The sequence below is a fragment of the Muscardinus avellanarius genome (genome assembly GCF_963383645.1).
Source record: "Muscardinus avellanarius genome assembly, chromosome: 18".
NCBI classification, from domain to species: Eukaryota; Metazoa; Chordata; class Mammalia; order Rodentia; family Gliridae; genus Muscardinus; species Muscardinus avellanarius.
The window spans coordinates 23,600,661-23,617,140 of NC_137804.1; the positions used below are offsets into that span (position 1 = coordinate 23,600,661).

The 16,480-nt window shown below is 41.3% G+C and overlaps 1 protein-coding gene across 1 annotated transcript in view; it reads left to right on the forward strand.

The window, feature by feature from the left end:
* The window catches only part of DAZL (deleted in azoospermia like), a gene marked incomplete at both ends in the record, with an annotated part of 53,214 nt that overhangs the window by 22,730 nt on the left and 14,004 nt on the right, over positions 1-16,480 (forward strand). The window contains one exon of the mRNA XM_080715367.1: positions 10,759-11,543. Coding sequence (XP_080571493.1) covers positions 10,759-11,543 — 785 coding nt within the window. The remainder of the gene's footprint in view (positions 1-10,758; positions 11,544-16,480) is intronic.

The following is a 16,480-nucleotide window of genomic DNA, read 5'->3' on the forward strand; positions in this document are numbered from 1 at the left end:
TTATTTTTTAGTCTTTTTAAAATTTTATTTATTTATTTGTGGGTCTGGGGATGGAACCCAGGGGCATTTGACCTCTGAGCTACACCCCCTGCCCTATTTTTTATTCTTTTAAATTTGAAACAGGGTCTCACTAAGTTGCAGAGGGCCTCACGAAGTAGCTGAGGCTGTCCCCAAACTGTGATCTTCTGGTCTCAGCCTCTGGTCTCTGCCTCCCAAATAATGGGATTACAAGTGTGTGCAGCCATGCCTGGCCATATTTTCTTTTAGAACAAATACTTTCTATAAATACAATACCAAGTGTATTATATTAACATATAAAAGAGAACACCTAGAAAAAGAACTGAAAGAAATCCATACTAAACGATCAACAATGTAACCCTCGAGAGGGATCTGGGATACAGAATTGGGCATAGTGGTGCACACCCATAAACCCAGCCACTTGGGAGGCTGAGGCAGGAGGATCCTAAGTTCAAGGCCAGTCTTAGCAACTTAGTGAGATCCTGTCTCAAAAGAAAAAACACTAAAAAGGCTGGGGATGTAGCTTAATGATAGAGCACCCCTGGGTTCATTCCCTAACTCCATAAAAAAGTGTATGTATGAGGAGATTTAAACTCTAGCTTTAATTTTTTTTTTTTTTTTTTTTTTTTTTGGTGGTACTGGGGATGGAACCCTTCTACCTCTGGGCTACATCCCAGACCTATTTTTACATTTTTTTTTTAAATTTAGAAACAGGGTCTCTTATGCCAGTGAGGCTGGCTTTGAACCTGCGCGATCCTCCTGTCTCTGCCTCCCAAGCGCGGGAATTACAAGCGTGTGCCAACATGCCCGGCTAGCTTTAATTCTTTTTTTTTTTTTTTGGTGGTACTGGGGTTCCTGGAAACCCTTCTACCTCTGGGCTACACTCCCAGACCTATTTTTACATTTTTATTTGGAAACAGTGTCTCCTAAGCCAGCGCACGCGGCTGGCTTCGAACCTGCGCGATCCTCCTGTCTCCGCCTCCCAAGCACGGGGATTACAAGCGTGCGCCACCACGCCCGGCTAGCTTTAATTCTTAAAAGGAAACACTTTTGTATATTTGAAAAAATGGGAAAAAATTAAACATAGAATAAAACCATGGAAATGGAGATGAGAGTAGGACCTTTAAGAGGAGTTTAAGTCTTTAAGGGGTTAGTGAAATACTGTCGTTGTTACAGCCGCATGTTAGATGTTGAGGGGTGAGTCCCATGAAAGCAGGAGTTGGCACCTTCCTCTGTTTCTTCTTTCTCACCCTCTCTCCCTTCTGATTGCCTCCTCTTGCCTTTCTGTCTTCTACCATAGGATGACGCATGGCAGCTTCTTTTTTGTTATTGTTTTGGTACTAGGGATTGAACCCAGGGCCTCACACATGCAACACAACACTTTACCATTGAGCTACATCTCTCGCCTCTTTTAAAATGTTTATTTTGAGACCAGATCTCAATAAGTTGCTGGGGTTAGCCTCAAACTTGAGATCTTCCTGCCTCAGCTTCCCAAGTAGCTGGACTTATGTGCCACCGTGCCCTGACAACATCATAGTATAGACTTCCCAGCATCCCAAACTATAAGAAATAAACCTGTTCTTCATGAATTAGCCAGTCTCAGATATTCTACAACAGCTATACAAAATAAGATAGTGTTTCAATCTGTTCAGACTGCTATGACAAAAATCACACTCCAGAAAATACTAAATCATGAACATCATTCATCCAAGTTCATGGGCACTTTATAATAAGGATTGACTTTTCTTCATGTCTCCAATAACAAGCTCCTCATTTCTATCTGAGATTTACTAAAGCCTTTACTCTGCTTATCTCTACCAATATTTTATTGACAAACACCTGGATATTTTCAAAGATCAAGGCCTTCTCTACAGCATTCCTCCTCTCCACTGAGCCCTCACCAGTCACCCTTCATAGTCAGGTTCATTCACAACAAAGCACTTGGACCCTTCTAGCTCCTACCCCTTACCCAGTTCTAAAGCTGCTTCTACATTATCAGGTATTTATTACAGAAACACCCCATTCCCCGGACCAATTTTCTCTCTTTGTCTTTTTGGGCTGCTATAAGACAAACACCATAAGCTGAGTGACTCATAAACAATAGACATGTGTTTCATAGCCCTGGAGAGTGAGGAGTCCAAAGTAATGAGTGACAGAATGGGCAGGTTTCAGTAAGGGCCCTTTTCTAGGCTACAGGTTGCCAATTTTTTGCTATATCATCATGTGGTAGAAGAAATAACAGCTCTCTTGGGCATCTTTATAAGGATAGTAGTCCTGGTCATAAAGTCTGTCCTCTGACCTAATCATCCCCCACAACCCCACCTCTTAACACCATTACTTTAGGGGCTAAGATTTCAACATCTGAATGGGTGTGAAGAAACACAAACATTCAGATCATAGTAGTTAGTTTGGATTTAGATTTGGGGCTTTGCGTCATTTTGATGGAATGCCTGATGTCCTGATCTTAACCCTATTAATGTAGATATACCAAAAATGGCTAAAATAAACTTTTTCTTTTAAGAGAAAAGACTTCACAACTTCCCTTTTTATTTGGCTACTGTCATGGAAACCAGGGAATTAATCCATAACTTTGTCCTGTGACATTAGTCTTTTCTTCCTCCATGCAGTTTACTAATATATCATAGTGGTTGAGAAATACTTTCAATCCAGACTGGGTTAAAATGGCAGCACTGATGCTTACCAACTGTGTGAGCTTGGGGAAGTTATTTAAAATCTGTTTGCCTCTGTTTTCTTCTCTGTAAAATGAGGACGTATTAACGCCAAGGATTAGATGGACTAAGAGAAGTAAAATGCCTACAATAATTCCTGGCACACGGTAAGTACCATACCAGTATCAGTGTCTACTGCCATTATTGTTAGTTACTTTTCACAAGACAATCATTCTCAGAGTTACCTGATTGGACGTGTCTTATGAGGCAAGGATGAACATTAGGTCAGTTTAGGTTAGACCAACTCCCAAATGCAGGCAACTTACTTAGGAGATTAAGTTTTTATTCATTTAATGAATAAACTATTACATGGGTACTAAAGTTAAAGGTGAACAGGCAGCCCTTAAGCAACTTTGCTCAGAGGACAGGCAGCTCTATGAGTATGCGTACTCTGTGAGTATGGCATGAGCTGTCATACCCTGAGATTTAAGTGGAACTGGATCAAACTCCAGCCCACATGCAATGCAAATGGTACCTCTTTCTTTGGAAATTCTAAGAGGATGATTTATGCTTTCCCAGCTTAATTTTGGCTCTAAGCTTCTATTCCTCCTAGTTACTTAATTTGTGGATCATCTTGCTGCCCAGCATGCAGTATTTGTCTATACCATGTTGTAAAAGAGGAGAGAGAAGGTCCTCTCCTTGACTCCTCTTAGAGTCATAAGGCTTTTGTGGAAGTCGTGGAACCTTAGGAAAGTTTGAAAGCAACATGCTTATAATCCCTGTGCTTGGGAGGTGGAGATAGGAGGATCACGCAGGTTCGAAGCCAGCCTCGCTGGCTTAAGAGACCCTGTTTCCAAATTTAAAAATATAAAATAGGTCTGGGAGTGTAGCCCGGAGGTAGAAGGGTTTCCAGGAACCCCAGTACCACCAAAAAATAAAAACCAACTTTCAAACTTGGCTGCATATTAGAATAATCAGAGATACATCCCTTTCTTCTTCTTCACATTTTTATTATTACTGTACTATTATTATATATAACAGTGGTATTCACTGATAGATATTTCTACAGGCATATACAGAATTTGTTCGATTTCATCTCATGGTACATTCCCTTTCCCTCCCCAAATCAAATCCCTTCCACTGGCCCCCTTTCTCTATTCTAGTGGTCCTCCTTCCATGAGCCTTCCCCCCTTCTTTCCTTTTATTTTTTCTTTGGCTTTTAGATATAAGAGAAAACATATGACCCTTGACTTTCTGAGTCTTGCTTCTTTTGCCTAACATCATGCTCTCCATTTACGTCCTGCAAATGATATAATTCCATTCTTTATGGAGGAATAAAACTCTATTGTGCATATATACCATATTTTCTTTATCCATTCATCTGTTGACAAACACCTAGGCTAGTTCCATAACACATTGTATAAATCACAATAGCTAAATTATGTCATTTACACTATAAATATGGTGTCTCAGTCAACATTCTCACTGATATAATCCAAAAGGCCTGATCACACAATTTAGAGAAAGGAAGATTTATTTGCTTACAGTTATTTTGGAGATCTTGGGAGTTTAGTCTATGTCAGGCTGGGTCTTTGGAGCTCAGGGAATGCTGGCAGGCAGGGGAGAGAGGAAAGGAGGAACACACATGTATGTGCATGCATGGGCTCTGCTCTCACATCATGGAGGCCAGAAGTAGAGAGCACCAACAAGCAAGAGGATTCAAAGACACAAGCACAATCCATAAGGGTGACTCCCAGGAACCCACTTTCTCCAGCCATACTCTACAAGCCTAGGATTCCACTCAGATAAATCCATCACAGATGAGACTACAACCCTCATGACTTTACTGTACCAACCCTGTGCTCTTCAAGGGACAATCTATTCTATATCTGGTCGTAACACATGGCTGTGTACATATTGCTATAATATACTGAATTTAATTTTTTTATTAATACCTAGGAGTGGTATAAGTTGGCCATATGGTGGTTCTATTTCTAGTCTTGTTGTTGTTGTTGTTGTTGTTGGTGGTGGTGGTGGTGGTGGTGGTGTGTGTGTGTGTGTGTGTGTGTGTGTGTGTTACTAGGAGTGGAACCCAGGGGCCTTCTATCTCCTGGCTATACCCCTAGCCTTATTTTATTGTTTATTTAGAAATACGGTCTTGTTAAGTTGCTGAGAGCCTAAATTGCTGAGGCTGACCACAAACCTGCAATCCTCCTCTCTCAGCCTCTTAAGTACTCGGATTACAGGCATGTGCCCAGCTCATTTCTAGTGTTTTGAGGAACTGTCAAACTGATTTCCATAGTGTTGATGTAATATACAATCCCACCAACGGTGTCTAAGTACTCTTATAACTCCCATCCTCACCAGCAGAGACACAATTCTAAAAATAAAATATTGATGTCTGGGTCTTACTCAAAGCTAGTTTAGTTGGTCGGGAGTAAAGTAAGGACATATGAATTTTTAAGGTCTAGAGCAGCACCTTTTACTGTAGGCACCAACTTTTTGTGACTTTGCAAGGCCATTTCTTTTTTCCAAATTCCAAGATTTCCCTTTCTAGAACTTGTTTAAGTTTTCTCCTTGAAATTCAATTACTCTTATTTATTATGCAGAACAATTTGACACACTACCTCTTAGTCTCTTGGCCCTAACTTTGTATTTTTAAAACTAGTTCATGAGTTCCTCAATAATCCAGTTTCCCAAAAGTATGTTACCTGTTGCCTTGAGAGAGCATAATTTGAAGTGATGCATGCACAAACGTTGTTTTAAATTTTAATACTTCCATATTTATTTTAAGGTGCCTTGCTAAAAAAGTAACACAATGAATCCGATGTCATAGATATTATCACTTAAGAAAACAATAAGTTAATTTGTGTATGTGGCAGGTTATTGGAGATTGAACCCAGGGGCATTCTACCTTCAAGCAACTCTCATCCATATTTTATTTTTTATTTTGAAACAGGGTTTTACTAAGTTACCTCATGCTGGCCTCAAACCTGTGATCCTTCTGTCACAACCTCCCTGGCACTAGGATTATAAGTGTGTACCACTGTGCCTGGCATACTAAGTCAATTTTTAAAAATAGAGAGATAGCCGGACGTGGTGATGCACGCTTGTAATCCTCGTGCTTGGGAGGCAGAGACAGGAGGATCGCGCAGGTTCAAAGCCAGCCTTGCTGGCTTAAGAAACCCTGTTTCCAAATAAAAATATAAAAGGATAGGTCTGGGAGTGTAGCCCGGAGGTAGAAGGGCTTCCAGGAACCCCAGTACCACCAAAATAAATTAAAAAATAAATAAAAAATAGATAATAGTTTCAAGATTCAGGGCAGATACATAAAATATAATGAAAATGGTTTGCAAACAAATGAAGTTCCTGTTAGGGCCTCAAACAAAAGTGACTCCATATATATATATATATATATATATATATATATATATATATATTTTTTTTTTTTTTTTTTTTTTCCCCCAGGTCTGGGGATAGAACCAAGAGGCAGTCAACCTTCGAGCTACACCCCTTGGCCAATTTTTTATTCTTTTTTTTTCCTTTGGTGGTACTGGGGTTCCTGGAAACCCTTCTAACTCCGGGCTACACTCCCAGACCTATTTTACATTTTTATTTGGAAACAGGGCCTCTTAAGCAGGCTTTGAACCTGGCGCCATCCTCCTGTTTCTGCCTCACAAGAGCAGGGATTAAAGCGTGCACCACCACGCCTGGCTCTTATTCTTTACTTTGAAACAGGGTCTGAGTTGCAAAGGGCCTCACTAAGTAGCTGAGGCTGTCTGCAAACAGCAATCCTCTGGTCTCAGGCTCCCAAATGCTGGGATTACAAGCGTGCATCACCACACCTGGCTAAAGTGACTTCATTTGGCCCAGAAATGTTCAAGTCTTGCTCAGTCCACCCTTCCCTCTGCTTCCCGAAATGTCCCCACTGTCTTGCATCAGACTTGCCCCACTGCTTATCACACCCCTCTGCTTATGGGAAATCCCATGGTCCTACTTACCCCTGACTAACAACCACCCTTGATAACTACTTACCACTCCCACTCCTTGTAGAATCTCTCCTTAAGCAGCCTATATAAACCTATAGAATCTTTTGCTGGAGACCCCCCTCTTCAGGTTTTATTCCAATAAGGCCTGTACTGCCCTTGAGCCATCTCCCATCTCCTTCCCCCGAACCTCTCCATTTCAGAGTGCCTATATCAATGTAAGCCTACTATCCAATCCTGGACAGAGATATTTAAAACATGGACAGAGATATTTAAAAACACCAGCCTTTTTTCTTACTCTGCTAATCAGTCCCTGGAGGATAAGGAAGAAACATAGAGATTTCTGATTCAAGTGAATTATGCTATTAATCTTTTTTTTCCTTTTTCTTTTTGTGGTACTGAGGATTGAAGCCATGACATTTACTTCCAAGCTACACCCCAAGCCCTATTTCATTTTTTTTATCTGGAAACAAGGTCTTGCTAAGTTACTGACAGCCTAAGTTGTTGAGGTTGTCCTGAAACCTGTGATCCTCCTATCTCAGCCTCCCAAGCACTGGGTTTATTTGTATTTTATAATATAATATTATATGTGCATCACCATACATGGCTGCTACTAATCTGAACACACTGAAATAGTTATGATTATGATCTTAACAGTTGTTTTTCTTCTATGAAGCAAAAAATTTCACTAGATTTTTAAGAAAACATAGCCAACTTTAAAATTTTCATGATCTAAATAAAAATAACCATAAGAATCACTTTGGGGATATAAAATGAGAAAAAAAAACAGGTAGATTCCTTAATCAGCTAAATGCTTGACAAAAAATGAGTAAAACTTTTTTAAATTGTTAAAAGTTAATACACAGAGCCGGGCGTGGTGGCACACGCTTGTAATCCCCGCGCTTGAGAGGCTGAGACAGGAGGATCGTACAGGTTCAAAGCCAGCCTTAGCTACTTAGTGAGGCTCTCAGCAACTCAGTGAGACCCTGTTTCCAAATAAGTATAAAATAGGTCTGGGAGTGTAGCCCGGAGGTAGAAAGCCTCTGGGTTCCACCCCCCCCCCATCACACACACACACACACAAAAGTTAATACACAAATCCAGAGAGCCATAAAACTTTAGAATTTTTTTTAAACTCCACATCTAGTCAACACCATTGTGAAATTTCAAAACACCAAAGAAAAATAGATCCTAACCCACAATTAGACTGACAACAGATTTCTCAGTAGCAATAGAAAACACAAGATAACAGAATAATATGCTCAGTATTCTGAGGGGGGGAAACACTCTGTAAACCTAGAATTATATAACCGGTAGAATTATCTTGAAGAAACACGGACAAATTTTTTTTTTAAATCAGAAAAAAAAAAAAACCCAAGAGTTTACCATATCCTCCCATCACTCAAGGAAGTTCTGAACAATTTTCTACAGGCACAAGGGGGAAAATCCAGGAAGAATAGCTGAGACATGCAAATAAATGATAAGCAAAGTGTGGGTGAGCCTAAAAACATGATACCTAATTTACAGGAGGAAAACAGGATAAAAGCAAAATAGGGGAAAATATAAAGTGATGGGGAGCATATTGCTGAGTTAAAACATCCCGAGGCCTTTGCATTATTCAAGAGGAAAGATGTTTATTCACTTTCTATTTTAAGTTTAGAGGTTAACATAATAAAATAATCACTCTGTAAAATGTCTTACTTTAAACAAATTGCAAGAAAAAGAAAACACACATACATACAACCTAAAAGAAGATGCTTCTGTAATTTTTTGTGTGTATGTGGTGGTCCTGGGGTTTGAACCCAGGACCGTTCTACCTCCTAGCTACACTCTTAGCCCTTTTTAATATTTTGTTTTGAAACAGGGTCTCACTAGGTTGCTGAGGCTGTTCTCAAACCTGCGATCCTCCTGTCGCAGCCTCCCAAGTACTGAACTATAGAGACCACTGTACCTGGCCTTCTGTAATTTTTGACATTTTAACCTTTGTTGAATGCCACTCTCATTCATGGTAAATGGTATTTTGTAATTTTATTTTGCTGTGAGCTTATCTTTAAAGTATCCTTTTCTTATCATATAGCCTAGGTTGTAGAATATCCCTCCAAGTTGGTTTTATTTATTTATTTATTTACCTTTTTTTTTTTTTTTTTGCAAAACTGGAGGTTGAACTCAGGGGCATTCTACCTCAGATGTACACCCTCAGGCCTATTTTGTATTCTTTATTTTGAAACAGGGTCTCACTAAGCTGCAAAGGGCCTAAGTAGCTGAAGCTGGTGGACAACTTGCCATCCTCCTGTCTCAGCTTCCCAAGTACTAGGATTGCAAGTATGTGCCACCACGCCCAGCTATCCAAGTTGGTTTTACAGTTGCTTCTGCTAGACCAGAAGCAACATGTCTAGGATCATTTTAGGGGGAAGAGGGAAGACAGGAGTGGGTAGGGTGGTCAATTTCTTTGCTTTGAGATTCCAATAACACATAAGTGCTGTAAATTTATTTTATTTTTGTACAGGGGATTGAACCCATGGGCATGCTACCTCTGAGCTATACCCCCAGTCCTATTTTATTTTTTATTTTGAAAGAGTCTCACTAAATTGCTGACACAGGCCTTAAAGCTGTGGATCCTCCTTTCTCATTCTCCCAAGTACTGTGATTACACAGACGTGCACCACCACACCTGGCATTACTATAAATTTAAATGCCAAACTCTTATGAAATGCAGGTCTAAAGTTTCAAAATCTAATAAAAGCAGCTCTTCTTCTCCTCTAAGTTTCCTTGTCAGCCTGTCCATGGTTGTTTTCAGATCTCCATTTTCCCTGGTCAGCCTTTTCTGGGAGGCTGATGCCTTTCAGGGCATTTCCTTTTTGCTGGGTACTGAGTGCCAGCCCCCACTCTGCACTACTTTTCTGCACTTGCCTTTCCCTCCTGCTGCTATACATTAAGGCTTGGAATTACCAGATTAACAACCATTTACTCACACTGAGGATGGCCTCCAATCCTCATTTGTTTGGGCTGTTGGTATTTTTCAGGATTAAAACCAGGAAAGTTCTAGGCAAACCAGTAGTTTGGCCAACCTAAAACCAAGTCCTCATATCCAAATAAGAGAAGAATTAATTTGTCACTGCTCTGGTTTTTGGCTTAATTTTTGGCACCTTGGGATTTTCCTTAAGACCACATTAAATAAGTCTAGGTATTATTTTATACAGCGTTACTAGGTGTTGCTAATGAAAGTTTTCGCATTTCTCAGCTCAAAAAGAACATTTTAGTGCTTTTCATCAGTATATAAAAGAAGTTTAAGGATAAAAGGTCATGGCAGTTAACGTTAAGCCTGTGGGTAAAAGGCTGGACTGGTTCCCAAAGTTGTGAGATTGTCTCTGTCAACTGCACCCTTGATGTTGGCCCTATTTTTCCAACCTAGAATGTTCTAGAATTCTCTAAGACAGGACTACCTTCTTACTGTAAAACACAGAAGAAAAACTCTCCCAATTGCAATTTAAACACCTTAAGGAAAAAATGTTCTGTTTATATGTTCACCCGTATCTGGGATACCTGGTCATTTTCGGCGCTCGGTAACTTTCCTGAGAGACCGAAAGTCAGGAAAGCCATACTAACTGACCCGTCTGGCATTTCCTTCTATCCAACCCCATCCACCTCAACACGTGACAGAAAAGTGTCCAAAAGTCTGGCCTATCGACACCTCTCTCCCTGTTTTCAGAGAGATTGCTCCTATTTGCTATTTTTGAAGGCATTTTAATAATTTTAGTCAAGCGACGAAGCTAATCGCGTTCCGGCAAACGCTGGGCGGTCGAGACGCCATTTTGAAACTCCGGCCTAATCACATTAATTTGGGTTTTTTTTTTTTAAACGTGAACATATATTGCTCCTATTTGCTATTTCTGGGGGCATTTTAATAATTTTAGTCAAGCGGCGAAGCTAATCGCGTTCCGGCAAAAGCTGGGCGGTCGAGACGCCATTTTGAAACTCCGGCCTAATCACATTAATTTTTTTTTTCTACGTGAACATATATTTCACCACGCATGCTTATTTCAAAGAGACCCCAAAATCATTTTTGAGGTGAGGCGAGTCCACAGGTCGGTCAGTCCGTCCATACGACGACCGCACCGACTACTGCACCTGCCGGGGTGCCCGGCCGCGTCCCGCGCGGACCCCCTTCGCGCCCCGGTCGGGCTGCCTCGTCCAGCGCGGGTCCCCCCCTGTGGGGGGCGCGGGCGCCGTTGCTCATTGGCTGACGCCGTGGTCACGTGCTCCCCCCTGGCGCCGAGTCACCTCCCGCCGCCCGGCCGCCCCGCCCCAGTGTGCCCGCGCCCGTCCGCCAGGCCACTCGCCTCCGCTCCGCAGCGGCCGCCGCCGCGGCGTCTCCTCAGGCCTCCGCCTCTGCTCCCTGGGCCTGCCGGTGGACAGCGAACCCGCAGGCCGTCGCGCCGCCATCATGGTGAGCGGCGGGCGCGGCCGGGCCGGAGGGGTCTTCGAGGGCGGGGAAGCTGGGCCGGGGCGGGGTGGCAGGGCCGGGCGCGGGGTCCTGCTCGGGCGCCCCTCGAAGGCGTCGCGGCCTACCGCGCGGAGGGAGGGTGGCCCGGGCTTCCTCCCCGCCCCCGCCACGTGCGAGGCTTCGAGCGGCTCCCGCGTCCGCCGCCCTCCAGGCCGCGCCGCCCAGGCCCGGGCCGCCCGACAGGGTCGGCCGAGGCTTGGGCTCGGGCCCCGCCGCCCCGCCCCCACCCGCGGCGCCGCTTCCCGCGCTTTCTGGGTGGAGGCGCGGCGGCTTCCGCGAGGTGGCGTCGGCGGGCCGCGACGCGGGCGGGCGGCGCACGTGGGGAGGGAGGGCGAAGGCGGCGGCCACGCCTCCGGGGGCCTCTGGGTTTGCGCGGGCTAGGGGCCGACCTGTGCCCCCCCCCCCGCCGAGGCGGCGGGCCGCCCGCGGAGAGAGTCCAGAGCAGGAGACCCCTGGCGGTGTTTCCTTGAGCCGCCAGAGGCTAATGGCGACCCCTGACGTCGGCCCCTTTGCGGGGCGGCGTCAAAGCCCAAAGAAAATCGCCTGAGCCTAGTGAAGTGGCGCTTGTAGTCAGGTGCCTAGAAGGATCGCGGGTCCGCGGCCAGACCCCGCCACTTAGGGAGACCCTGTATCAATAAAAAGGGCTGGAAGTGTGGCTCGAAGGTGGAATGCCCCTGAGTTCAATCCCCAGTACCACCAAATAAATAAATAAATAAATAAATAGGAAAGAAAATAAAACTTGCCTGAACCTCCTGGCAGCAGTAGAGAAGTTGCCCCCAAGAATTATAGAAGTTTTAATTCAGGGATCTCTCGCTCTTAGGCTCTCACTCAGTAACCACATCTTTAATAAAATGTGCATTTTGTACATACTCTTTTGATGTGCTTTATATGCGTTTTTGTAAATGCAAACCAATTGGTTTGCCACTGCCACAAAGTACAGCTCTCGTGAACACATTGGCCAATCATCAAATCACAAACGTGTGCATTATTTATACAAGCATTCTGTTTTAGAAGTAAAGGGAGGAAAATCAATTCACAATTTATATTATGTTACGGCAAAATTTTATGATTTTTTTGTAAATAACTTATTTGTAATGATTTTTATAATATGTAGTTAGCTGTTGGTAATTATTAATCACTGAGTTATTGTAAGTAATGCGTATTAACAATTTTTTTCTTTCCATTAAGAAGTAAAGTGAGAAAAATTATGATTGCATTTTTCTCATTATAAAATCATATTTACTTACTTGAAAATAATCGAAAATAATCACTGTAAGAAAATACAGCTCTATCTCAATCTCAACACCTATTACTACTGTTCAGTTTTAATATATGTATGTCCTTCCATATTATTTGTATTTTTCTATTGCATATGGATGGGTGAATATTCTACAAAAGTTGTGCCACACAACATACTATTTTACAACCTACATCTTTAATAGTTTGTCATTATTCCAAAATAAATTTATTATATGATGTTAAAGATTGTATCTTATTTTATTGAATTTATTATGGATGATACTTTGTCGTATTGAAACAATACCAGATTTCCTTGTGCCAGGTGTCTTGGTATGTTATTAATTCCTTGAGATGAACTGCCATTTTGAAATGTTCTTGCTAAAACATTGGGAGCTAGTTTTTAACCTGCAGTCCTGTCTGTTAAGTACTGCCATTACAGTTGTGTGCCACCATGCCTGACAGATTTCAAGTATATTCAAGTATTTTAATTACTACTGTCTTTGGGAAGGGGTAGTGCTGCGTGCGCGCACTATCTCTCTCTCTCTCTCTCTCACACACACACACACACACACACACACACACACACACACACGTTTCTTTAAAAGAATAATGAAACCAGTCCCCAGGCATCATAGTGTTTCCTCTCTTAAGATTATTTTGTAAAGATACACATATACTTAGAAAATTAGCCATTTTGTTCTAGATTTCTATGTTTATATTCTTAGAGTTTAGACATTTTTATAACCTGTAGTCAATCAGCCTTTTCTTGTGTCTAATGTGTATTTTATTTTATTTATTTATTTGGTGGTACTGGGGGTCCTGGAAACCCTTCTACCTCCAGGCTATACTCCCAGACTTATTTTTATATTTTTATTTGGAAACTGGGTCTCTTAAGCCAGTGAGGCTAGCTTCGAATCTGTAGTATCCTCCTGTCTCTACCTCCCAAGAGCAGGGATTACAAGTGTGTGCCACCACGCCCGGCCTAATGTGTATTTTAGCTTTCTTAAATTTTCGCTTTCTTGCTTAGCTTTGCCAGGGTTTCTTATTACTTACGACAACCCTAACCCAAGGATCCACTCTTGGATTTGCTTAGTTTTTATTCTGAACAATTTCCTCTTAATTTTAATCTTTCTCTCAATAAATTTCTTCTCATTGCTCTGGATATAACTTTGATGATAATAAATTAATAAATAAATTTGTCCTGGCTAATATAAATAGATCTCAATTTGATTATTATATAGATGTAATAATTGAACTAAATAATGCTGCCTAAGGAGCTGACATCCCAGGAAACTTAATAATGATATTTTTGGCTTTATCTTTGAATATAACAGGATATATTACTGTAAGTAGCAGTGATGAGAATTATCTATATGATGGTTTCTAAGCTTACCCTTATTTATTAACATGTTTCTCATTTCAAGCCTCACCAACTCACTTGAAGGTATAATAAAAAATGATTTTCTTAGCCAGGCACGGTGGCGCATGCTTGTAATCCCAGCATTCGGGAGGCTGAGACTGGAAGATCGCGGTTCAGTTCACGGACAGCCTCAGCTACTTAGTGAGGCCCTCTGCAACTCAGTGAGACCCGGTTTCAAAATAAAGAATAAAAAATAGGGCAGGTGGTGTATCTTGGAGGTCAAATGCCCCTGGGTTTCATCCCCAGACCCGCAAACAAAAAAGTGATTGTCTTATATTTAATATAATTTACTTTCAATATTATTGTGTGCTATTAATACCCAACTTTATACTTTAATATTAAATTTTTTTGCTTATCCTGAGAAAAAGTGTATAGTATTTTTGGTCATAGTTTAAAAGTAACTAAAGGTTCTCTTATTTTTTGTTTGTTTGTTTGTTTGTTTGTTTGGTGGTACTGGGGTTCCTGGAAGCCCTTCTACCTCTGGGCTACACTCCCAGACCTATTTTATATTTTATTTGGAAACAGGGTCTCTTAAGCCAGTGCAGCTGACTTTGAACCTGTGTGATCCTCCTCTCTGCCCTCCCAAGCGCGGGGATTATGCCGGGTCAAGGTTCTCTTATTGATTATGGATGTTATATGTAGTATAGAAACACAATAGGAATTTAAACATCCCTACTGTTCCAATTTTGTTAAAGTTGGGTACTTTCCTTACTTTGTTAGCTTGGAGCACCACCTGCTGGCTAAAGACTAGGACATGGTATCTTCTGTAAGCTATCACACTGAGATAAGATGAATTTCATGTTTACTATCTCAGTTAAGCAAGCAGACAATTTGTAAGACCTAAGAACAAACCAGATTTAACTAGCTGGGTGTGGTAATCCCTGCGCTTGGGAGGCGGAGACAGGAGGATCGCGCTGGTTTGGAGCCAGCCTCGCTGGTTAAGGGACCCTGTTTCTAAATAAAAAACCATAAAAAAAATAGGTCTGGGAGTGTAGCCCAGAGTTAGAAGGGCTTCCAGGAACCCAGTACCACAAAAAAAAAAAAAAAACAGACTTAACTATAATATCCAGTGCCTTTTTACCTTCTTACTAAATTACTCTTAGCTCAAACATCCAGTTGACTTTTGTAAATAGAATATAAAAATTTAAAGGCATAACAGATCTTTTTAGGCACTTGTTTTCCAAGCAAGGAAACAGGTTCAGAAATGTATTATTTTGCTGAACAATGCAAAGCATCTTCTTCCCCAAGAGTAATTGTCCTCTTCAATTCTATTAACACTGTGACAGGATTTCTTAGCCACATTCCTATTTAAATTTCAGACAGGGTAATTCCTGGTTGTGAAGGGCTGTCCTTTTTCTTGTGGGATGTTTAGGAGTAGCCCTGGCCTTTACCAATCAGATACTAGATACCTCACTGAAAACCAGAACTGCCTCTGATGTTTTAAGTACCCCTGGGACATAAATCTTCCTTGATTGAGAACCAGTGCATTATCATAACCCTTTATAATCTGGCATGGTTTTCTGGCCAGATGTTACACTAAGTACATCCAGTACAAAGGCAGATAATACTACAGTTTAATAACTAAAAACATATCCAGAACTCATTCACAGTTTAAGGGGAAATTGAGAAAAGTCTCTAAAAATTTCAGAACCATTGTTTTAGATTTTTGAGTGGTTTTATTAAGAAAGGGTTGATATGTTCTCAGTAGTCAAAGATATTGAGCTTATGTAATAAATCTTATTTAGAAAAATTAAAATAAGACATTAAAAGAAATGCTTTGGAAACTATTTTACTCTGCCATTTTATTATGAAATACATGTGTATCATATAAAGGAAAGAATTAGGAAGTATTTATTTATTTATTTATTTATTTATTTTGGTGGTACTGGGGGTGGAACCCAGAGGCTTTCTACCTCTGGGTTATACTCCCAGATCCATTTTTTATATTTTATTCGGAAACAGGGTCTCACTAAGTTGCTGAAAGCCTCACTAGCTGAGGCTGGCTTCGAACCTGCTCCTGTCTCAGCCTCCCAAGCGCGGGGATTACAAGTGTGCACCACCATGCCCGGCGGGAAGTATTTAAATAGAATACTCTCACAGCCTTTAGTATTAACCTCTTACAGTGAATTTACTTCATAAATGAATTTCAAATGAATGTGTTCATAAAGTAGTTTTCTTAAGCTTCAATTATTTGTAATAAAGTCCCTAGAAAATATTGTTATAATCAGTTTACTTCATAGATGGGTTCCAAATGGGTGGATGTCTTAAAGTATTTTTCTTTCTTTTTCTTTTCTTGGAGGTACTGGGAATGGAACCCAGGGACATTGTACCTCTGAGCTACACCCCAGCCTTAATTTTTAGTTTTATTTTTGAAAACAGGGCCTCTCACTGACTTGCAAAGGGCCTCCCTAAGTCAACAACTACAATCCTCTGGTCTCAGCCTACTGAATGCTGAGATTACAAGTATACACCACCATGCCTGGCTTCAAAGTATTTTCTAATAATGTTTCAATTAGTTGTTAATAAAGTACCTATAAAATAAGTTATATGGCCAGGAATGATAACACGCCTCTTTATTATCAGTACTTTGGAGACAGGATTGCAAGTTTGAGGCCAGACTTAGCAATTTAGCAAAACCCTGCTT